The 24,113-nt window shown below is 36.0% G+C and overlaps 3 protein-coding genes across 4 annotated transcripts; 1 reads left to right on the top strand and 2 right to left on the bottom strand.

Moving 5' to 3' along the window:
• Positions 1 to 6,513: 6,513 nt before the first annotated feature.
• LOC105649102 (Transmembrane proteins 14C) lies at positions 6,514 to 10,116 on the top strand. The gene is made up of 7 exons (XM_012235655.4): positions 6,514 to 6,889; positions 6,974 to 7,334; positions 7,565 to 7,732; positions 8,406 to 8,452; positions 8,566 to 8,603; positions 9,415 to 9,519; positions 9,788 to 10,116. The coding sequence occupies exons 1-6, from the start codon at positions 6,650 to 6,652 to the stop codon at positions 9,503 to 9,505; spliced, it is 945 nt and encodes a 314-aa protein (XP_012091045.1). The 5' UTR covers positions 6,514 to 6,649; the 3' UTR covers positions 9,506 to 9,519; positions 9,788 to 10,116.
• Positions 10,117 to 10,764: 648 nt separating this feature from the next.
• Positions 10,765 to 17,011, bottom strand: LOC105649100 (vacuolar-sorting receptor 1). The gene is made up of 12 exons (XM_012235654.4): positions 16,256 to 17,011; positions 14,532 to 15,224; positions 13,882 to 13,970; positions 13,683 to 13,752; positions 13,514 to 13,597; positions 13,133 to 13,209; positions 12,965 to 13,046; positions 12,357 to 12,436; positions 12,156 to 12,216; positions 11,563 to 11,691; positions 11,222 to 11,328; positions 10,765 to 11,050 (listed from the first exon to the last, which is right to left on the bottom strand). The coding sequence occupies exons 1-12, from the start codon at positions 16,548 to 16,550 to the stop codon at positions 10,949 to 10,951; spliced, it is 1,869 nt and encodes a 622-aa protein (XP_012091044.1). The 5' UTR covers positions 16,551 to 17,011; the 3' UTR covers positions 10,765 to 10,948.
• Positions 17,012 to 18,384: 1,373 nt separating this feature from the next.
• Positions 18,385 to 23,610, bottom strand: LOC105649098 (uncharacterized). Of its 2 annotated transcripts, XM_089718349.1 has the most exons (7): positions 23,255 to 23,610; positions 21,864 to 22,797; positions 21,603 to 21,698; positions 21,327 to 21,463; positions 20,013 to 20,182; positions 19,023 to 19,063; positions 18,385 to 18,853 (listed from the first exon to the last, which is right to left on the bottom strand). In XM_089718349.1, exons 1-5 carry the CDS (start codon positions 23,503 to 23,505, stop codon positions 20,050 to 20,052), a joined length of 1,551 nt encoding a protein of 516 aa, XP_089574475.1. In that variant the 5' UTR covers positions 23,506 to 23,610; the 3' UTR covers positions 18,385 to 18,853; positions 19,023 to 19,063; positions 20,013 to 20,049. The 2 variants fall into 2 exon arrangements, with proteins under 2 accessions (XP_089574475.1, XP_089574474.1); XM_089718348.1 differs by having other exon boundaries at positions 19,023 to 20,182; positions 23,255 to 23,609.
• Positions 23,611 to 24,113: the final 503 nt, after the last annotated feature.

Below are 24,113 nucleotides of genomic sequence, written 5' to 3' on the forward strand. Positions count from 1 at the left end.
TTCTGCAACGTCTTTCCGAACGGACTGCACCAATGGACTCGGCGTAATTTTCTTGTCGTCGTGGTATATTTATTTTCAAAATATATCCATGGATCCGGAAAACCTTCGGCTCTGATACCACTTGTTAGGGCCCGGCAATAAAATTACGAGAATAATAACACAGCGGAAAAATAGAAATATGACACAAATATTTACGTGGTTCACCCTTTAACTGTTAGGGCTACGTCCACGAAACAAAAACTGAATAATTCTTTCACTATTAAAAATAGTAGGCTTACAAAGAGAGTAATACAAAATAGTTGCACTCAAAGTGTTTCCCAAATTATCCTCACTATTCTCTCTACCCGAGTTTTAGAACCCAATTCTAAAACTCAAATTCTCTCAAACACTCTCTTCTGTCGCTCGGTTGTGTGTGTTGAAGCTCTAGCACCATCTCCTATTTATAGGAGAGGTGGAAGCTTGATTAGGAGAGGTGGATGCGTGATTAACGCATCCACCTACCAGCGGATCACCTACCAAAGACTTCCCTTTTTTTTTTTTTTTTTCAAACTACATGTACCTACCATTTTCTATTTTCAACAAAGTGTGGATCCTACCATGTTTTCCATTCTTCTCTTTTTTTTTTTTTTATTTATTTGTTTCAAATGTGGGTCCCATTGAGTGGGCACCGCACAACACTTGGTTATGCATGGCGGACTATAACGATTTAGTGGTGGGAGAAGAGAATTTGGGGGGTAATGCCTATCCTTCATTCCTTTTGAATGAGTTTTGTGAAACATGTGGTCTCTGTGATATTCCATCGACGGGGTACCAGTATACATGGCGGATGGTACGTAATGGTCAGGTAGTGACTCATGAGAAGCTGGATCGAGCAATGAGTAATGCAGGCTGGTCATCATCTTTTCCTGACGCTATTGCGAAGACCCTTGTGGCTCCCACTTCAGATCATGATCCCATTCTCATTAATACGAATGGGTCGTTTGATTGAAACGACGATAAGAAGTTTCATTTTGAGAATCGGTGGCTGGCGGAGAAAGGTATTTTCAATATCGTAAAAGCTTCATGGCAGTCGTTTCCAACGGGTGATGTGATGCAATGAAAGCAGATTTGTATTGAGGCCTTAAAGCAATGGGGGTGGGAAAAGAATTCTAATTTCTGGAAAAGAGAGAGACTGTTTAAGAACTTGATGGAATCTAATAGATTTTTGCAACCGACTGGTACTGATAGGATCTCAGAGATGAGTGGAATTGCATTTTAATGGAGGAGGATTTGCGTCGTCGACATGTGGCAAAGCAATTCTGGATGGGACAGGGTGATAAAAACAGTAAGTTTTTCCATGCTAGTGTGAAAGCAAGGAAACGAGTTAACAGGATTGACGGGCATTGCACTTTGGACAGCCACATGGTTTTTAATTCTAGGCAGTTGCAAAATTTGGTTCTAAGCTATTTCAAAGATGTTTTTCGGCAATCTGTTTCTGACAGTGCTCATTTATTAAGCTTGATCCAGCCATGTATTAGTGTTGATGATAATGCCACGCTTATTACCTCAGTTGTGGAAAAGGAAGTGTGAGCGGCAGTCTTTCAAATGAATCCAGATAAAAGCCCAGGTCCGGATGGTCTTAATCCAGCATTCTTCAAAAAATTTTGGAAAATCATACGGTCTGATGTGGTGCAGGGATACAATAAATGGCTTCGAGAAGGTATTTTTCCTCCTATCCTTACTGATACCCTTATAGTCTTGATTCCTAAGATTGATAAGCATGATCATTTAAAAGGCTATAGACCGATTTCTTTATGTAACATGCTCTATAAGATTTTATGTAAGGTGTTAGTGAATATATTAAAGAGAGTACTTCCAAAAATTATTTCAGAAATTCATTCTGCATTTATTCCCGGGAGGCTAATTACAGATAATATTTTAATGTCTTTTGAGATGTTGCATAATTTGAAAAGAAAGACAGGAGGTAGCGCGGAAACATGCGCGTCGAAGGTAGATATCATTAAAGCCTATAATAGAGTAAACCGAGATTTCTTAGAGGGCATGCTTTATAAATTGGGTTTTTTCGATGGTTAGGTGCGATGGATGTTTATGTGTTTTAGAGATGTCAAATGTTCAGTGTTATTTAATAGGAAGGAGATTATTTTTGGGAGCGGTTTACGTCAAGGACATCCTTTGTCGCCATACCTTTTTCTTATTTGTGCACAGGGTCTCTCTACTCTTTTTTATGAAGCTGAGAGGCAGGGTTGGGTACATGGAGGCAAAGCTGGGGGGAGATGTCCTAGGATTTCCCATTTGTTATTTGTTGATGATTCGTTGTTTTTTTTAAGGCTAATGCCATGGAGGCTAGGAGAGTCAAGGGTATTCTAGGGGAATATGAAAGAGCTTCGGGCCAAGCGGTTAATTTCTCAAAATCAGGTATCCTTTTTAGTCCTAATACTAGGGAGGAGGTGCGAACTTATATTTTTAATATTTTGGGAGTTCGTAATTCTATGGAGACAGGGAGCTATCTGGGTCTTCCATAGTGTGTGGGTAGGAGCAAAAAGAATATTTTTAATTTTTTGAAAGATAGGATTTGGAGACGGGTGAATAGTTGGTCCAATAGTTTCTTATCTCGGGTGGGTAGAGAAGTTCTCATAAAGTTTGTGTTAATAACTATTCCTACTTTTTGTATGAGTGTGTTTGAATTACCATTGGGTTTATGTGATGAGATTCAAAAAATTTTGAATAACTATTGATGGGCAGGAAGAAAGAAGGGGGGAGAGGGATTCATTGGCTATCTTGGGATAAAATGAATAGTAGAAAAGGGAGGGAGGAATGGGGTTTAGGGATCTCAAGTGTTTTAATTTGGCTATGCTGGGCAAGCAGGTTTGGCGTCTTCTCACTAATCCATACACTCTTTTTTATAAAGTTTTCAAAGCAAAATATTTTTCGGATGAAGATTTTTTGTCAATAGTCCTGGGTAATAATCCTATTTTTGTGTGGAAGGGTATCTTGTCTTCTAGCATGGTCCTGAGACAAGGAGTTCGATGGCGAGTTGGAGATGGGGAGAGTATTTGTGACATCCCGACCCGGCGAAGCGATCCTAGGATGGCAGGCTAGCTAGGGTAGTGGAATGCGGGACATAGGAATGAATCGAATCATATATCGAAAAGGGGGAAACTAATCATTAGAGGCGCCTTTTGGTGGAATGGCTGGAGAGTTGAAAGAACTCCAGGGTTAAGTGTGCTCGCTTAACGGAAATCCTAGGATGGGTGACCTCCCGGAAAGTTTCCCATTTCACCTGCGGTGTGGGACAAAACCATGAGGGCGGGTGTATGTGTTGGCCAGATTAGGCTGGGGCACAATCCCGTGGCCAAAGCGGACAATTCCTCTGGTGATTAGAGTCAGGGCGTGACAGTATTAGCAAGGCTAGTGATCCTTGGTTAGTCAATGATAGTTCCTTTTATGTGGAGGATGGGAAGCATTTTGTACCTGTAAATTTGAAAGTTAAGGATTTATTTTGGGAGGGGGAGAGGAGGTGGGATATAGAAAAGTTGATGAATCTTTTTTGTGTTAGGGATATTCAAACTATTATTAATACTTCTCTTAGTACCTGTGAGAGAAGGGATCAGCTGGTATGGCATTTTGAAAAACGTGGAGTTTATAATGTTAAATCATCTTATTTCCTAGCATTACGGGTTTTGGTGAGGGGAACTGTTGGTTTAAATGGGGTGTGTTGGGGGAAGATTTGGAGTTTGAACGTGCCCTCGAAAGTGCGAGACTTTATGTGGAGAAACTTGAGAGATATTTTACCTACTAGGGATAGGTTGATGAGAAGGGGAGTGAATATTGATAGGCGATGTCCTTTTTGTCAAGATATTGAAGATGTGGATCATGCTCTAGTTCTTTGTAGGAGAGTGCAAGATATATGGGCCGTTGGTGGTATAAGGGTGCCAAGTGCTAACGTTTCTTTTTTAGACTTTTTCATGCAGGTTGTCATCATCCAGGGAGGCTTCGATAGTGGAGGCTTTTGTCATGCATGCTTGGCAGGCGTGGTAGTCTAGAAATTTATTCCTTTGGCAAAACAAGTTTATCTCGAGCGTAGCATGTCATGAGAAGGCGGTACAGACTTTACATGAATATCAAGTTGCTTCTGCATGTTAGCAAATGGTTTGGGCAAGAATGAATCCTCACGGTGCTATAGATAGACAAGGGCAGAATCGCATGGACTTGATTGAGAATAGTGGAGATTGTGTATGGCATGGCCATGTTGATGGTGTTGTGTTTCAGGTAGCTCAGTTAGCTGGTTACCGTATTTGTTTTGAGGATGAAGAAGGAAGATTCATTTATGCATTGTCAGGTTTCTACGATGGTTCCCCAACACTGGCTATTGTCGAAGCGGTGGCTTTGCGTTTTGCGATCAATTTTGCAATTTCTAAGATGTCAGGCAATGGTTTTTTATATACTAATTCTGAAGAGGTCTATTATGCTTTACATTCTAGTGCTTTGGATTTTTCGGTATTTGGCTTAGTTTAAAACTCTTTTAGTTGATAGGTCTGATATTAAGGTCAGATGGGTTAGGCATCAAGCTAACATAGGTACTTATAAGCTTGCCAAAGCATCCTTAGTTGCTAGAGTTAAAGAGTGGGATACTATTCCATAATTTTTGTTGGATATTCTTTTCTCGAGGTAATGAAGTTGCATTATTTCTTTTCAAAAAAAAAAAAAATGGATCAATACGCATTTGACATCAAATTTAAAAATAAAATGGTAATAAAATAAGATAAGAAATGATTTAGTGAAACGAAGGAGTATTTTGTTTATTATGTTAAAATTTTTAACTACAAATTTACAATTAAACCACATATAAAAGTGGACGGAAATGGAATGCAAATTGTCATGGAAAGTATTAATTAAATGAAAAGAATCCCAAAAGGTATTAAAAAATTAGGGGATAATTGCAATTTTAGTATGAACTTTACAAAATTTTCTATTTTGGTGTATGAACGGAAGAAGTTAATAATTTGGTGAATAAACTCATAATTTTTTAATAATTGAATGTATTTTGCACATGTGGACAGTCGAAAAATCCTTGTGGAACGGCTGGATCCCATTTGTTCATATTTTTTTTTTGCTTATTAGGCGCCAAATAGGATTCCTTTGACTGCAACAGGATTAAATACACTATTAACATGCATTGACCATAAAAAACCTCATATCCCTCTCTTTTTACAATCGGAAACAAACAAGACTGAAAGAAATTTTTATATGAACGGAAAAATTTTTTCAACCAAATGGATTAAAAATGAATATGAATTAAAGTAAATTTGAACCGCTTTTCGCAATATGATTCTTTTCTGTCAAAAATTATAACAAAGCTCTAACATTTGCTATCATCTTCGGCACCAAATCTACTTCTTGTGTCAATATTTGTTTCTCTAGAGCTTAAATATGGAGTTTCAGCGATTGCATTTCTGCAACAAGAGACTCGTGCTCCCAGAGCCATCGCTACTCCTCTTGAAACGGCAACAATTAAAGCCTGAAATGCAGAATCTGAAATTCAAAACTATTGATTTGGTGCTTTTCATTTTCGATGGAAGTCAAGAATTTGGTGAATAACATAGGAAGAACAACACCCAAAAGCATAAAAGAAAGCCATGAGAGTAAAAAAAAAAAAAAAGTAGCATTAGCAATAACTAGAAAATCTTAAAATAGTCTTTAAGTGATTGAGAAATTTTGAAAGGTTGTTGTCGTCTTCTTCTTATGCATTGACTAGTATTTTTGTTATTAATGAGTTCGCGTTCTCCATTGACATGGAATCAGCTGGCATATAGCAGAAGAAGATAAAGAAAAAAAGGATAGATAGATTTTCAATTTTGAATAGAGAAAGCAAGATAAAGCAAAATTTAATTGAGTTTAGGATAATGTTATAGATAGATTGGAACAATCTCTATTTAAAGTCAATAAATAAAAATAGAGAGAAAAATCAGAGATGAATTTGTTGAAGTTAAAGTGTAATTCGACCAATCTGTGCAACGACAATAATAATGGCTCTGATGAAGGCAAGTGAACAGTGTTGTTTCAAACTCTGGATTGCATGAAGGCAGAGAAGAGGAAGATAGTTGAGTCGTTTCGTACTTTCTGAATTTTTAATCTATGTGGAATCATATTTGGCGCCTAATAAGAAAAAAAAATTATATGAACAAATGAGATCTAGTCATCCCATAGAGATTTTCGACTGTCCGCATATCCAAAATACACTCAATTATTAAAAAAATTAAGAGTTCATTCACTAAATTATTACTTTTTCTGTTCGTTCACTAAAATAGTAAATTTTATCAAGTATATACACTAAAATTGCAATTATCTAAAAAATTAGGGGTTTGGAACCATTCCCATCCACCAGGACTCAGTGGGCTCCGGCAGTACAAACGCTATTGATTACGTGTCATCAAAGTATTTCACGGTTCCCAATTCCAAGACTTCGGTATGCGCATATTACTCTCCAGCGCCATTTAGCAAAGCTATCGCCCTTAATAGTAAAAATAAATTAATAAAAAAAAATCCCTAAGCTTTTTTGCTCGTATCAAGCTTTCTTCCCTCGTTTGCCTCGCTTCGCTTTTGTCTCTGCACCAAAACACGATATCGAAGAAGAAGAGGACGAAGCAAAATGAGTGCTGCGATGGAATTGTTAACTTTCAAAAACCCTTACTGCTCGCCATTGAAGAGAGCTTCTTTTTCTTCTCCAATGGCCTTAGGTTTGGGCTCATCTCGGTCTCTCAAGTTCCAATATTTGCTTAACCCTAAGATTTGCACAGTTTCTATTGAAGCTCCTAAGGGTCTAGGGATTGGTTCTCATTCTCTGTCGAGCCGATCGATTGTGGCCTTCGCTGCCTCTCACGAAGAATCGGTATGCTCTTTAACCTCTGTTATGTATTCGCTTTGACAGTACAATTTTTATAAAGAATTAATTTTTTTGAATTATATTTTTTAGAGAAATTCAGAGATTGAAGTGGAGAAGGAAAGCAATGATAGTGAAGAATCACAGGAAGCTTGGAAAAAGGCTTTGGATAACTTCAAAGAGCAAGCTTTGAAAATGCAAAGTCTGTCACAAGAAGCGTACAAAGTGTACTCTAAGAAAGCACTTGTCGTTTTGGAAGAAACATTGGTGCAGTTAGAAAGTCAATCGGATAAGATGGCAAAGGAATTGACTGTAGAGGCTAAAAATTTTCTCACAGTAGCTGCTGAGACTTCTCCTGAACCAGTGAAGGATGTTGTCAGTACATTTGCTTCATCAACTGATGACATTAAGCAATTTTCTGATGTTCGTGACTTCTACATTGGAATTCCTTATGGTATGTATAAATTCTGTTGGTTCATGTTCATACTGGCATGTTTATTTATGATTACCCATTATGAGGATTTAGTTGTTACTAGATGTAAATGTAAGATTTTCTCAACAAAGCTGACTGAGCGCTGACTGTGATTCAAGCTCTTTCTGCTTTGATGCGGGTCATCAGTTAATACTGAAATGAACAAATTTCTTTTTATCATTTTTATTCATGGAATTGTTTGTGCTTTGCAGGTTTGCTTCTTCAAGTTGGTGGATTTCTTTCCTTCATGTTGACAGGCAGCATTTCTGCCATTAGGTTTGGTTTCGTTCTAGGTGGTTTTCTTTTGGGCTTAAGCTTACTGAGTTTACAATCATACAGGAGAGGAGAACCAAGTCCTATAACATTGAAGGGGCAGACAGGTTAGAACATGGTTTGTTTCAGCTCAGATCGGCTGGTTCCGTTTCTTTAGCAGCCAGCAACAGTTATAATATTTTGTGATCAAGTTTTTGAACGCTTGCATTTTCCATTTGATTAAATGTGTCCAGTTAAGAAGGTGGTTACATTATTTGTCTGTGATTAATAACATGTTCTGTCAGTTGAAGAATACCTGAAGAACCTTTATTGGTTATGACTAAACATATAATGGATGCTTAGTTCCCCTTACTGCTTCCCGATATGGGATGTTCAGCATTAGTCATGAATTTAAAAGAAGGCAACTATATGTTTATGAATTATTTTCATAATTATCTCATAATTATGTATAGGAGTTTAGCTCTGTTGTATATTTATTCAAATTAAGAATTTCTTGCATGTTCATGATCTTCCTGGGATTGGAATTCCTTTGCACCTATGAAAGAACAGGTATTATTTAGGATCATTTGATGATTACTAGAATAGATTTATTATCTACAGTTAGGTATGTTTGCATGTCACTCTGAGATTTACTATAAAATTTTAAAGTTTTAGCATGTTGAAACTGGAAATTGATATCATTTTTTATTTGTTTCATTTATCTCTACGTCTCATGTTATATTCACGTCCTTTATTACATATTTGAGTTAAAGATTCTCATCTGGTTTCTTTTGCCTACAGCAATAGCCGCCGTGCTCTTTCTTAGGGAGCTACGACTGCTGTCTCAGGTAACATTTCTTCATCCGTAATTCTTTATCTCGTTTCTCCCTTTCCTATTCCATATGTACCAAACACCGAAAATTCCTTTTAATCTCTTTTCTTTACTTCTTCTCCTTGGCAGAGAGCTTCATTCTTTACCTTTGTTGCAACCGTGATCAGGTTCATAATGTTCTCATGTTTCTTGTCTTTTTTATTTTTGTTTTCATTTTACTCCTTCAAACAGCAAATTCTTGCTTATGTTTTATTGCTAATGGAAAGTTCGGTTTCTGGAAGTAGGATTTCCATTGTGCAAAAAAACTATTGTCAAGGTTTGGTTATAGGTTTTGATGAGGGTTAAGGGTGCCAAAGATTTTAAATCAGGATATCAGAGGAAGAAAGTTGAAGAATGTGCATTCCTTAGGCAACCAACTGAAAGTTAAATTTTCTGGAATTTTCTTTCTACGGATGTTTTGTTCTCAAAATAGAACTGATCTGCATATTTACATATCCATTTCACTACAACATTGGGATTAATAAATTTTGATTATGAAACAAACTTTGAGTCATGACATTATCTGTTTGTAGGTTTACATAATTAGACCCAATTGTTGACCATTGAATTCATTTTGAAAGCATAAATAATGATTCTGAATGTATTATCACTTTTGGTCTATAGGAACCGTTCAATCGTCAGACCTCTGGATCTGAGAGGCCATAGTTGCTAAATGTAGTCTAATAGAATCGTCATATTGGGATGGTGGTCCTAAACTCTTGCTGCATGCATGGACGCAAGTCTTGCATGTTCATGTGATGTTGGTATTAGTAGAATGGAACACGTTGTGTAATTTATTTATTCCTTGAATCATTGTATGCAAGGACATGTGGGCATACACTTGTATTTGCACACATGATATAATTACAATCATGCATTCTGCAGCTTTTGTTGTATGATGTTTTAGTTTGTACCCTGATAACTTGCTGTGTTTTGCAGTGGTGCCGCGGTTGCATTCTATCTATATAGAGTTGTATTGAATGCTAAGGAGAGCCGCGAACCAGACTTTGGACCAGGAGCTGAAAATTGATAAATTACTTTCAGGTTAGTTTGGATTCACATGTGCACATATATATATATATATATAAACAATTAAATGTGCTAATCCTTCATCATGAATTCACGGACCACATATACCCACATTTTCTTTTTTGGGGGGAGTGGTGTGTGGACTTCCTTGCATGTTGAATTTTGGACAAGTATTGCTCAACCATCTGTCATCAGCATGCTTTAAAGAAAAATAGTGCAAAAGTTGGTTCCATGTTTCCTTGTAGCACGGGTTAATTAATGTTTATGTTCCTCTGCTGTGCAGATGGCATCTAAGATGATAATAACTTTGAAGAAGAGGATAAGGTTTCAGGATAGAGCTTGTTTGAATGGGTTTGAATGGCTTTACATTTGCAGATATGGAGAAGGGTTACAATAATCTTATGGATACTTTCCACACGGGCTCCTAAAAACTTGTTTTTGCCTTATGTACTGTAGGTCTTTATGATGTTCGTTCATTTCTTTAAGGTTTGCTTATACAGTTTTTTCTGTTAAAAAGTAGTAGTTGTCTTGCCGCTGTGATAATTATTGTGTGGAGCCAAAGTTACAGCTTGAAATTTGTTAATACAAGTATTAGATCCGACTTTGCTATCATCATGTCGTTGCTTGTCATGGTTTTGGAGACACATGCAGATCTCAATGTGAGAGAATCGGTTCTAGTTAGCCGCAAATTAATACCAGCGTAACACAAGTTGTTCTTTATTTAAAGTTATGTCCTTGGTGACGCATAAGTTAGGAGATCTTTTCATAAAATTAGAATGCACCGTCATTGGGAAATTATTCAAACTATAACATGATACATCTTTCAACTTTAGGTGCATGATGCGGATGCACTAATTTTCCAGTGTATGCACGCCAGCCCTGCATCTAATACTTTCGGTAGCAGAATGATTTGAGCAATGCAAGGTCCTGCATCTAATACTCTCTGTAGCAGAATGATTTAAGCAATGCAAGGTAAAGACACTGTCCGGAAGATTTAGATTTAAGAACCGACGAAATGCAGAATGCGATTCAAGTTCAGCAATTTGTTTGGTTTGAGAAAAGAGAGATTATGGAATAAAAGGGTAAAGGAAGAAAATGATTGTAATAACTGCCTTATTTGTCAACCTGGAACAAGCATAAACTCTTTTCTCAGTAACCAAGCTATGCAATATAATGTATTAAATATTTATCCATCCAATTTTAAATTTGAAGAATTTTCATCCAAATAAAGCAGCAGTTAATAATATATGGCACCAAAGCTCAACTGAAAAATTACTGAAATACTGAACTATTATGCTTGTTAAATGGTACATCTTATGGAAAATATACGGTGGTCCTGGTATTAAATGGCGCCACTTATAACTTAAAATTTACATACAAGTGTGAGATACTAGCTGATAAAACAAACCAAGAACAAGCCCTATGATGATGCTGATGAAGCTCCTCAGATGTCCCCACGTGGAGCATGGTGGACAGGAATCTCTCCTTGATTATCCAATGGCATGTATTGCGCCATGATAGCCCGTATCTCCGAGTCCATGTATCTCTGCAGAAAAGTTTAATAATATAAGAGTTTTATTACAATGCTCAATCTTCTAAGTAATGCAGTCACCATGGTAAGTAAAGGTCAAGTGATCCATCAAGTGTTCAAGCTCTATAATAATGAAAGGATTAATCTAATTTCTGTTTAGTAATAAGAAATTTCTCTGACACATACCCGAATTCTGTACTTGTAAATTGCATATCCAGCAATTCCAGCAGCAGCCAAGCCTAGAATAATAGTCCAAATAAAGCTCCAGCTAACTTCTGCGCTTGCATCTTTACCTGAATGATAACAATAAAGGTTTAGTCCAATGTCCCTAATGAACCGTAGTTTATCAGTGAGAAGCATAGAGTCATAATCCAAATGCATAACCATTAATAAACAATGAAGAGGCAAATTCATATGGTACATAGGTGCACGGAGTGATCCTAGAAACAACTACCTTTGGCTGACAGCACTTCTCTAGAATCATTTATCAGAAGAAGGATTAATCAAATTGCTATGGGAATACTTACTTATGCATGTGTCATGTTCTCGCATGTATAGTAAACCACTGCCACAGCTGCAGTCATAACTACCCCAAGTATTCTTGCATTTGCAATCTGAACATTGGCAAGCTGTTTTGTCTTTGCATTCATCAATATCTGTAACACAGCCAAGGGTAGGAACATTCCAAGTGAATCAGCATACCTTAATTTACCATGAGTCCTTATCATGTCAACTTCACCGACATTCACATGTGATATGCAAACTATGCACCTAGATAGCTGAGAACCCATGTGCAATTCGCAGAAATGCATGAACTTCAAACATGCAGAAAAAAGAAAAGAAGAAAAAAAGCAGCATTTCTCAAAACATATGAACAATAAATTGTAAAATGTCATGCAAAATATTTATGAATAGGAGCAAAATTGTGGTTGCACAAATTCATTGGAAGAAAAACACCAAGCAAGAATATTAGAGGTGCTTCCATCAATCTGAAACAGGAATCTTGTTGCTGTTCTACTACTTATCAAACATAGTTTGGACTGGAGCAGAAATTCTACCACATCATGAAGGTTTATGATTATAACATGAAATATAGAAACCAAGACGAGGAAAAACATACCCTCACAGGAATTGACTCCATCACCTCTGAATCCTGGAGGACACTTGCAACCTTGTGAATCCTAAAAAAAGAAAAAAGAAATCAGACAAGCTATCAATGAGAATCAGAAAAAATAACAAGTAATATAATAATCAATTAGAATCATTAGCAAGAAAGGGCAAAAAGAGCTCAAACTCACAACAAATTCAAATTAAAACTTACACAAGCAGAAAAAGTCTTGCCATCTTGGGTTTTCTTCCAGCATCCTCCATTATTAATTTCACAACGTAAAGCACCTGAAGCTGTTCAATCAACAAGCAAAACAATGATTTGTATGTAAATCTCCAAATGTTGGGTGGTTAATAGGAGAACATCAAAACTTCCAATAAAATTAAAAAGTATTGTTCACCCATCTCATCAAAAAGTTCTTGTTCAGTTTAAACAAGTGTACCAATTTGGAAACTGTTCCATCAAGTTCTACCTTAAGATTTTCACATTAGAGTAGCTAGAGATGGTACTTTACTGTGTCTTCAAAAGAAAAGGGACAAAACTTTCCTTAGTCTGAGATTGCTTTGAGGCACTGCTATAATTGTAGCATTCAAATTCAAAAACATAAAGATAACAACTAGATGAACCATTCAACATTCATACCCCCCCCCCCCCCCCCAACCCCCCAAAAAAATAAATAAATAAAAACCTTTGCACAAAGGATGAAACATCTTCAGTATACAAAAATCATACAATCATCTCTCTCCTTGCAGATTATGTGATTTCAAGGTTTTGTAAATTTTAATCAATATTTAAATTCGAACTGCATTAAAAGCATTTACCTTCACAATGAGTATAACCATCACCAACAAACTTTACACCTTGTACCACAGGACATTCGCAGACTCTACCACGAAAAGTATCCTACAAATATAGAAGGCCCACCAAAATCAAATGGAATCGACAATGCAACAACATGATTAATATAAGAGCTTGAAATATCTATGAACCTTGCATGCAGTGAGGCTAGCATTCTTGTCCTGCCAGCACCCGCCATTGTTCTCCAAACACTCATTTGTTTCTATGTCTACAACAAATGATTCGTGATGAAACAATTAATACCATTTGCAAAATAAACTTCGTGCAAAAAACCAGCTGTAACATTATGGCTACTATAATAGTTAGTGAACCTCAAACGTTCCAAGTATTAAAGGGTCACTGATTGAAGGATGCACAACATTATATACATTGCCTGAGTTAGAAAAGTAAAGAGAATGCCGTGCCACAGTAAAACATTGCACTGGGCTATGCATAAAGTGCTAATTCCTTATAGTCATTAACAACTACAGAAGTTAATTCAACTGATAAGATAAAGTCCAAGAGATAATCACCTTCAGTTAAACATAAGGCTGGCTCAGATGTCTCTCGAAAACCTGCACAAATAGCCTTGAGAACTGCCCCTCTATCCAACTTACCTGAGAACAGCAACAAGTATAGGTCATAAATGTGAATTCTTGCAATTAGATAGCTAACCAGAACAGCAATACATGTGTCTCATACCTCTGTACTGTCTGTTGTTTACAACAAGGGTAGGCAGTATAGTCACATCTCCTCGAGAGCCTTTGCCAATCTGAATTTGAAATGGGAAACACAATTCCCAAATACATAAGAATTAACGGAATATCCAAAGAGGCAATCTCCTTTGCACAAAGAACGCCAACTTAAGTTTTGAAACAAATAGATCTTTTTAAGAGTCTACCTGTGCATCTTGTTCAGCTTTAAGAACAGCATTATCCACATCTGCCTCAGTATCACCTATGCATTCGTCTATCTTCTTCAGATCACCACCTAATGGAAAATATGAGAGGCAAATGTTATTTTATAATTCAGAATCTTGCTTGTTCGCAGCAAGCATCAGAGTGAATAATTCACTAAAAGACAAATAACTTGCAAACATTGGATAAAAGAAAGATCATGTAATTAAACAATTTTCAGACACTAACAAAACCCACAAATAGATATCAGCTGTCAGCTATGATGAAGGACAACCAGGTCGATATTAATGACAAAAAATGAGAAATACAAGAAAAAGAAAAACCAACACAGTATCAAAATGATGGCAGTATGATGCATCACTCCTCTGCATAGGATCAATCAGTTATACAGAAGAAGCTCATTTTGAGACCTTAATTCAGCATCACCATTACACAAGAGAATGAAAATCTAATTGAAAATGCCACCAAGGTAATATATTTATATATGAGCAACAAAATAAAAAGGAACCATTAGAAAATGATGAGGTAATTCCCTCCTCTACCTCCCTCCCTACCCACCAAAACCAAAATAAATAGATAAATAATAAGCTGGAAATATTTGTTACAATGCTTAACAGTACAGCCAATGCCCTACCAAGAGATTGGATAACTTGATCTGCACACTCTTTGTTGTATCTTTTCTCTTTCATTGGACAACGGATTGCAAAGTCAGTCAAATAATCCCACCAAAGCCAAGGCTTTCCACTTTCATTGGCCACTTTAAAGAAGCAAGCTTGACGCAAATTTTGAACCACAACATCTTTTCCATCGTATCCTCTACTAAAGTCCTGTTCAGGATCTGGAGCACAGTACCGCCCATGGTATATGCACTGAGATTTGCATTGTTTGCTCAGAATAAATGCCTCTGGACAGTACCATGTTATATAGTGTGGGGTGAATTGGGTGTAACCCTTTTGCTCAAGTATCTGAGCTGCACCTTTGAAGTTCTTAACAAATTCCATCTGGCTGTCACACTTTGGCCCACACTCATCATTGCTATTAGTCCAGAACTCATACTCTACACGTTCATCAGGATGTGGAAGAGCCTCTGTCCAATCAAGATTTACATTAACCATCTCCCCAGCAGCTAGAGCTTTCTTAATACTGTCTCCCAAGGACTTGCTGATAAGGGCAGAGGGAATATTGATCTTTTGCAGATACTCAGCATCTGCATTTTCTTCCTCAGGGGTGTCCATTGTAATCAACGGTTCAATCTTGTCATCTGAAACCAGAATCGCTGCTGCTCCACCCCTCTGGGCATTCCAAGCCTTCGAGGTGAAGTAACAATCTAAAAAGACAGATATTTTGACAATGAGAAGATACGTTTGAAAGCAAAAACAATATAATTAATTCCAGAGATGCCATGAAATAAAGGAGATATCTGTTGCTGTTGAAATACCAACTAAGAAGATAGCATCAAGTCCATGTAAATCAATGAAAGGTCGCTCAACTGTTTCATGTTCAGAATTCTTGCATTGCAGTCAGAGTAAGGTGTAATAGAATGAACTCTATTCCCTTTCCTTCGTTTGTTGAAAGAATTACGCTAATGTTGTGGGATTAATGTAATCAGTGAAAAAGCGAATGGGACTTCATGTTTTTACCAAACCAAAAAAAATTAGAAAGGTTTTGCGTGCTATTTGCATCTATTTAATGAAAAGACGTCACTTGCCTTTATAAAACAAAATAAGCACAGATATGGATAGTCATTTTTTAACATCTCACTGAAATAACTAAGACCATATTATAAATCCATGCTGTAAAGTCGTCCTTAGGCATTTTTCTTTGTAACATTTTTCACAATGTTTAACAAAATGTAATGAAAAATCATTTTGCAATGCTGATTATAGCATGCTAACCATGTACTTTTTGAGACACTTTGCCACCCAATTGAGATACAACTTTACATTTAAGAAGAGAACATGAGTGGGTCAAATTTAATGAATAATAGGTAATATAACAATGGCGGGGGAAAACAGAACTCAAATTAGAAACAAATTTTAGAAAACGTTCTGCAAGTTTCTAAAACGAGCAAGTGGGAGTCTTGAAGTCAACTAACTGGATGCAAAATCGAACCAAACAAGTTACACCAATAACAGTGATTATTATAGCTTTCCAGTTTCCATATATGGTCTAATTACCACTAACACTGGCACCGAATAAATAACTAACAAACTAACTCAAAGAAAAGAAGAAAAAAACAAACGAAATAGAAGCTACAAACTTGTATCATGATTCCATAGAATTTAAGGATTTTCATACACAAAAAGATAAAAACTCGGAGTACGAAAAAATTAAATACACAAAATTCAAGATGCTAACCTCCTCGATCGACAAGAACAAAAGTGGGTAGACCTCCAGGCTTGGATTTGAAGGAGCCATCAGCCTCATCAAATTCCTTGCAAGCCTTCTGATTAGCTTTTGGATAAACCACAGTCCCAACCAAAGTCCCTCCATACTGAGGAACCCCAAAATTCCCAATTGCACATTCGTAAATCCCCCTAACTGAATCCGGCGAAGTCACTTTCAAGCTATTCTTCTCAACGACAAATCTCCCAAAGCAAGACCCACAAAGCAAAAACCACACGAACACTAAAAATCCTAGCTTTTCTCTCATCTTTACACTAATTTAATTCTCGCTTTCGATCAAATATGAACCGAGCAAAGGAGACGACGCGTAGAATAGTTTACCAACTCTGCCTAGAGAAACCCGGTGGTGAAATAACGAAAAAAAAAAGAGAGAGAGAAAGAAATCTTATAGATTAAGAAAGGATAAAAACAAATCTGAAAGCGACAAATTCAATCAACTAAGCTTTTTTTAATCGATAAATTAAAAAACCCAGATAGGAAAAATTAAAAACTTGAATCAAAGAAACATATTTTTTGCTATTACAATATAATTTTCACAAGCTTATGGCGCTGAATAGCAATTTATTTCTACCTTAGGAGAAGAAAAGCATCAAACCGTGGTAATTACTTTTCTGTACCAGATCGAATTATACAAGAAAAGAAAAGAAAAAAAAAAATCTACAGGTATTGGCTTCTTTTGTGGGGTTTGTACGACTTTTAAAGGGCACGCAATCAACGACCCGTCTCCTGTAAGTAGAAGGGTTGATTTAGATCGCCATTCGTTAATGCCTATATTAATATAATTAACACTGTTTTGTTTGTTTTCTACTTTTCTAGTAAATTCCGACAAAAATAATATTATCTCTTTCAATCAATGATCTTCAGATATTTTAATTGAAAAAAATTTTAAATCACTGTTTTAATGGTTCAGATAATTGAGGGACCCATGATGGCACTATTACCTCTGCATGATTCTCACGTGTTCTTTGTGTAGAACCTTTTTCTTGACACGTAATAATTAAACACGAAACACAACTTCTGCCGGTCTGGTTCGTTCTGAAACCGACCCGCCGGAACGAATTTGACTGTTTGAATTTTAAATCGAACCCGGATGATTAGTTGGCGAGTCCAATTTCGTTTCTTGCCCACTTACTTCCGGCTCGGTGATCGTCGGTTAGAGCCAGGCTTTGTTAGAATCGACCCGAAGGAAATGGATTAATATTTCATAAACATTTTCCCAAACTCTAAATGGTAATATAAATATTATCTCACAAAACATTGTAAAATTAAATATAATATTTTGATTAAGCCGAAACATTAAACATTAAATATTATATGGTTGTTGTTGTCCAACGTTGCTCAAAACTATAATTAACATACTCAAACCCAATTGATTGATTTGATTTTTTTAGATAAATTTGATTTCTATAAGTAAATAAAAAATCAACTTGAAACAGATCAATTAAATAATCAAGCTAAAAAAATCAAATTAAATCAATGATTTATTTTTTTATTTTTTATATTATTTTTTTCTCAAAGGAGAGTAAAATTATGGAAGATGTTTCTTTCATTTGTTAACGAATGTGTGATCACCCTAAGTTGAAAGATCGATCCATAACATAAAATTTGAACTTATACTTCATAATGCAACTAACAGTTTTTATAGGTGGGACGGCTCAACTCAAATGTATCCATTGAAAATTATCTGATATACATATGTACCCTATTGATCTAGGTAGGGATTTTTTTTTTCTTTTTCTTTTATAGTTGAAATATACAATTTAAAGTCATTCTTAAATACAAAAATAATTTTAATTGTAATAAATTAGTGTATTAATTGTTGAAAAACGTGCTACTGAATAGACATGACATTTGAGAATATTTTATGGGTTTTGGATTAGCATCAAATGCTCCTTTCTTTCTTTTTAATGCTATCTCCAACTCCTAATACAATTTGAATCTATCATAGCCACGTGCTGTTAAGACTCAGAGGGCATGCAACACGTGAATGGAGAGCCAGCCCAGCATCCAAAAAATCCAGATCATTATTTTGGGCTTCAGTTTATGAGCCCAATTGCAATCGTTCAAGATGCACGATTGGGTTAAATTTTAAATTAATGCCTTTTAATAAAATGAAGAAAATATAGAGTTTACATTAGCTACACTAAGTACTACGACAGCGACGATTCTAACGACCTCACTGAATAAATGCAAAAACGACAACACTGACAAATGATGCAATGCTAAAAAAAGAAAAATCTATGGTCCACCTTCATCGAGCAATGATGTTACAGAAAAAATAAAACAAAGACATACAATAAATAATATTCAATTAAATCAATCCAAGAAGCATCAATGGAAGTGGTGGTGGTGGTGGTGATGATGGTGGTGGTCGTCAAATCCAAAGCAACGCAAAAGAGGATAACAAGCAGCGAATATGCATCCGCCAATTCCTCTGAAAATAGAAGACACAAGGAAGCAAGGGCAACAACAACACGCCAATAACGGATCGTCGTACGGGCTGTGTCCGTGCTGGTGATGGTGGTGGTGACCCATTATCTTTCTTTTTAACTAATTAAAAAAAAATCCAAAAATCAATCCTAAAAAGCTCAAGTAACGAGAAACCAAATCTATCGCCAAAATTACCAACTCGAGATTTAGAAAATTACGGTCGATTATCTGTTCTCCATAAAATCAAAAAGAAGAATTGGAAGAAATCTATGAAAAGAAAAGATCTAACCTGGTAATTTAGTGGCCAAAGATCTGGTTCTGCTACTGCTGCTATATGAAGAAGAGAGTCAACGGAAGAGGAGATCAGAACACAATTGTTAGGAATAGGATACAGAAAAGAAAATATTAAACGTATTTATCCACTTTGGTATCTTAATTAGCAAGTAGTCGTAACATGGAGGCAGGTAGGTACGCGCACACGGACTTGCAGCGGGCTTCTACTCTTAGCCGATGGCTAGTTCTGTTCTACCCCTTAACCCGGGCTTTTAAACCACACCATGTGTTAAAATTAACCATGGTTAAATGCTGTAACCTGCGAAATATTTGAAATGCCCCTATTATGCAAGGAGAATTGCAGAGTATTGAAGCTGTCCCCATTTGGCGCAGGCTTGCCATTCTTTGTCATAAATTAGGATAGTAGGCTTAAGATTATATATTGGAACATATCGTATAAATAAATTATTTGTAGAATTCTATTAAATATTGAAACTTAAAAATTGATCCAAACGAAAGAACTACATTTTTTTTAATCTTTTGAGTAAATTACTATTTTAGACTGGTCGAGACCTCTCTTTTCAGAATATATTTATATAATACCTCTATTTTGAGTCCGTCAAACTATTTAGTCTTTTTGTCTCCTCGTTTCTTCTTTTTCAATTCCTACGATGCATACTTAGACCAAAGATTAGCTCCAAACTTGCAATATGAAGGCATCACAAAACTTCACTTGGCATTTGCAGGAACAATGACTCTTATTTCAGTTGAAGGCCACAAAAATGCTAGTAAAGGACTTTTTAGAACATAAAGTTCAAGGTATACAACATCAAAATGGAAGTGTCAAAATTTTCTTTGTTTCATTGCCTAACAGTTAGCTGTGCCTGTAAGCTTAAGTCACATGGATCTCTTCTAGCTAGCAATTCTTTCATTCACAAGGCTTTGTACATACAACACAAATTGCATATCATGATTTAGAGACAAACTCCTGGATATGCAATGGTACCTCCAGCCAGGAATTCTTTGTGCAGGGTGATATGAATCTATTCTCGCTTATCCTCCTCAAGATCTTCTCCCAGCCCCTTCCTTTCTAGCTTAGTCGCAATATCGACACTGCTTGTCAATGCAATACCTTCCTCATCAAAGTCCTCCCCCATCTCCTCTGAATATGCATACCTACAAATCCACATCAAATTAGCAACAGCATAATTACTGTGATGCTTATTTTATAGTGGTTTGGCCCAAGATAGGAAGGATGCAGGCCAGGACGCAGGGTTACATAGTTACCATCCGTATTCTGCATAAATCTAACTCAAAATGGAAAAAAAATGCACTTCAGAAATTTAGACTCAAAAAAGGTTCTACAGGAGTTCCATTATTTATAGAATTTGTACCACAGGGGCTGTTGGCAATTTTTTTTTTTTTTTTTGGCATAGAAATTACACTAATTTTCAAGAATAAAAACATAGGATCAGTGCCTCTTGATAACTTTCTTGCCTTCCAAACTTGGACAATAATACCACCCTAATATGGTACCTCAATCAACGAATTCATAATCCAATTATGTCATCATGAGCTATCTAGATAAATAAAAGCTATGAGCTTTTTGACTGCCACAAAGTGGAGAAGCTTAGCTTTTGAATTATTACACTAACTACATATATGGCAGTAATAAAATGAGAAAACATAAAGAAAATAGGAAAAAGCTAGCTTGCAAGAAGTATGCAAAGATATCACAATAAATAGATAACAAAAAAAGCTAATTCTAACATCAACTCGTCAGTATGGTTTCAGTTGGGAAAAAGTAGACTCTCATTCACATGAATATCAGTTGAGACTTAATAAGCAATACCATGTCAAATGTTGACCTACATATCTAAGGATATATTATCAAACTTTCAATTCCCATCCAAACACCAGGAATCCATTGACTCTTGACAACAAGATGAAGGTTAGCTCTCCCCCATCCCATCAAATCTCTTCACCAATGGGTTTCAATTCTGAGATCTTTCAGTTGGAATCTCAGTTATATTTGTTATTGTTGCGTCCAGTTAAGTCTTATACATTTCTCTAGATGCTCCATCAAAAGGAGATGGATCAGGCTTAAAAATGTTATAAAGAAACTCATTTCCTCACAACTTGTCTAGAGAAATCATCAGATTTATGGCTTATAACACCAATTGTGCTTTGATATACCGATCATAATTGTGGCATTTAAATTATAATTGAAAAGAGATATGATCCTGTACGAGCCGCTTATAATAAAAAAATATAACTGCTCAAGCCTAAGGCCAAGAAAGGAGACAATGTTAAAGCGTACCTAGTTGGGTTGCGTGAAGGAGCCCATAGGACACATATCACCACCAGAAGTGAGTATGCAAGCAGAGTCCAGAAGGCAGGAATGATCCAAGCAACTTGCCATAGCTCACTTAGTGGGTCAGTTGCATTGAAGTATAGCTAAGAAAACATAATCCAGGGAAAGATGAATACTATTTCAAAAACAAAATCAATGAAAATATGGCACTTAATTTCATATGTCATTGCACATCCAGAAATGTTGAGTTCTCAATGCACTAGTTGGTGAAAGTATTGTTACCTCAAAGCCAATCCAGGCAATGGAGAGTAGAACAGACACTGCAAGAGAATTGGTAAATTTTCGGTACAGGTCCAGTTTAGCCATGTTTCTCCTCATCTGCACCCAAAAACAAGGGTGAAAAGGGGAGGAAAGAAAAGACCAGTCAAAGCATAAGAAGAAGATTAGTCAACATAATAGAAGGATAAACCAAGCACTAACTTAATATATAGATACATATTCTAAAACATCTAGAATAGGTTGAAACTTGAAAGAAAATGTTACCTGAAGCTTCTCTAAAGTTTTTGATAGAGATGAGAAAATCCAGACAATAAAACAGGAATCTAAGAAGGCAACAGGAAGAACTAAAAATAACTCAGTTTTCTTAGACAAGTCATTGATGTTCCCTAGATGTTCAACGAGCTGAAGTGCCTCTGAGGCCAAAAAATATATCAGACCAAGAAGAAGTACTTTTGATGTTATGCCACCAAGGGTTGGCTTTACTACGCCAAAGCCCATGGAGACAACCAACAGGAGAAGGCGAGATAGAGTCTTCTTGACAGTGCTAAAGGTCACAGCCCATAATGTAACACCCATCGGCCTTGATCCGGTTGAATTAAAATTGGCATATTCAAAATACCAAACAGCCATTTCACACATTCCAAGTGCTATAACAGCTGTGATGTGGTAATGCAGCTGTATAACATCCTTCCAGAATTGAACAAACCTTAAGAACCAAATCAGTCCTAATGCAAGGTAAGCCAAAGACATAATGCCATAAAATGTCATCAGAGGAGTCATCTTCCCTGGTAAATAACCATTAGGGTTCTTCCATACAGTCCTCCCCTTAATCAAAGTGCCCTGAAGTTCAGGATTACAAAACATGAAATAGAGGTAGTACATTCCAGTACTATTTATTTCCACAGTTTCAGGCTTCATTTTAGCTTCCTCATCCTTTCCTGCAAAGGATGTCTGAATGCGTTTAGGCCATTCTTGATTGTCTTGGTCTTTCTGGATAATTACCTCGCCTAGCTTACAGGACCCAGCTTGAGCAAGAGTTGGGTCACAGCAAATCGCATTCGTTTTTAGAAAAGCCCCTCCAATCCTTTCTCTATCTTTCACCTCAAATATAATAGCTTCCACCAATCCAGTGCTTTGCTGCATTGCGGGCTGCTTACTCGCAGCCAACTTTGTCCTTACAAAGGTGACATCTTCAAACCTGCAATCCAATCCATAAATGATACTTTCAACATTTAAAAAAACCCTATAATCCTGGAACCCTACTTAGAATTCATTTGAGTTAGAAAGAATTCCTATATTCAAGTGACATTTAACCTAATAATCATAAGATCAAAATAATTTAATAAAATTTTAACTTAGTCTAAGTTGCACTGTGGCACATTATCATCAATAAATCAAATACTTCAGTAGCAATTAAATAAGCATCCCTTTTGAAATTAAGCTTTCATCCACTTGCTCACAACTCAAATAATCAATTACTACATGTATGTTGATAGAGCTGCCAACCAACAAAGAAAAAGCCATATGTTTCCAATGTAAAAGTAAACAAAAGATTACCAGAAAAAGCAAGAGATAGTCTAAGTTACAATTGAGTCATCAATTAAAATAATAATAATAATAATAATAATAACAAAAATAAAGAAAAGAAAAGATACCTGATGAAAGACTTTCCTTGAAAGGGCTTATCAGGAGAAGTAGAAGAGGAATCATGAACTTTAGAGGCATAAAGTCCTTCACTGCCGCCATGAAAGAAGAAGGCATTTGAGCGTGGAATAAACGCTTCGTCGTTGTACTCATGAATCGATGCACTTGCCTCTTTGATTGTACATGACAATAATAATAACATTAAGCCTATCAAAAATCTTATTAAATATCGGTTGTCGGACCCCATTTTTCCATTTTCCATCTCCGATGATTCTAGCCGTATCGGTTTCTTTCTCTCTTTCTGATACTAACTCCAGTCCCTTCGATGACGCCAATAATGGCTGCTAAAGTAATTGGTAAAGAGCAAATACTAATTTTCTTTTCCTTTTTTTTTTTTTTTTTTTTTGGGTTGCAAACAGACAGCAACGATTGACCAAACTGATCCAGTGGGCTAACAATTGATGCCCACTGATAAAGCCCTTTTATCTCTGGATTTAACATAAAATAATACTATATTTTTTTGAAATTACTGAATATTTGAAAAAACTTTTTCTTTTTTTCCGTTTTATATTTAAAATTTGAACTGAATATAATTTTTTTTTAAATTATATTTTTTTCTTCTTTGCAAATCTTAGTTGAAAATTGTAAATTCCTTTAGAAAGAAATTTCTATTACTTCTATAATAAGATTTATCTGTAATCAACGAATTAAAGTGTTTATTTCTTAATTAGAGCAATTATTTTTGGTTGATGAGACTAAATTGGGATTCAATTTCATATGTTTCTTAATTGATGCAGTTAATTTTGATCTATTATCCGAATAATGTATCCCTAAACCTTTTTATCTTTTAAAAAAAAGCTATATGCATAA

This window comes from Jatropha curcas, chromosome 2, assembly GCF_041381405.1.
Source record: "Jatropha curcas cultivar XTBG-Jc1 chromosome 2, XTBG_Jcur_1.0, whole genome shotgun sequence".
NCBI lineage: Eukaryota > Viridiplantae > Streptophyta > Magnoliopsida > Malpighiales > Euphorbiaceae > Jatropha > Jatropha curcas.

Coding starts and splice junctions, on each gene's coding strand:
- LOC105649100 (XM_012235654.4), bottom strand. CDS start 16,550: ATGAGAGAAAAGCTAGGATTTTTAGTGTTCGTGTGGTTTTTGCTTTGT. Junction 15,225..16,255: donor TGTTCTTGTCGATCGAGGAG/GTTAGCATCTTG, acceptor CTGTCTTTTTAG/ATTGTTACTTCACCTCGAAG. Junction 12,437..12,964: donor TGGTTATACTCATTGTGAAG/GTAAATGCTTTT, acceptor TTGATTGAACAG/CTTCAGGTGCTTTACGTTGT.
- LOC105649098 (XM_089718349.1), bottom strand. CDS start 23,505: ATGGAAAATGGAAAAATGGGGTCCGACAACCGATATTTAATAAGATTT. Junction 21,464..21,602: donor TTGCCTGGATTGGCTTTGAG/GTAACAATACTT, acceptor ATGTTTTCTTAG/CTATACTTCAATGCAACTGA. Junction 20,183..21,326: donor CCTTCACGCAACCCAACTAG/GTACGCTTTAAC, acceptor GTGGATTTGTAG/GTATGCATATTCAGAGGAGA.
- LOC105649102 (XM_012235655.4), top strand. CDS start 6,650: ATGAGTGCTGCGATGGAATTGTTAACTTTCAAAAACCCTTACTGCTCG. Junction 8,453..8,565: donor AGCTACGACTGCTGTCTCAG/GTAACATTTCTT, acceptor TCTCCTTGGCAG/AGAGCTTCATTCTTTACCTT. Junction 8,604..9,414: donor TTTGTTGCAACCGTGATCAG/GTTCATAATGTT, acceptor TGTGTTTTGCAG/TGGTGCCGCGGTTGCATTCT.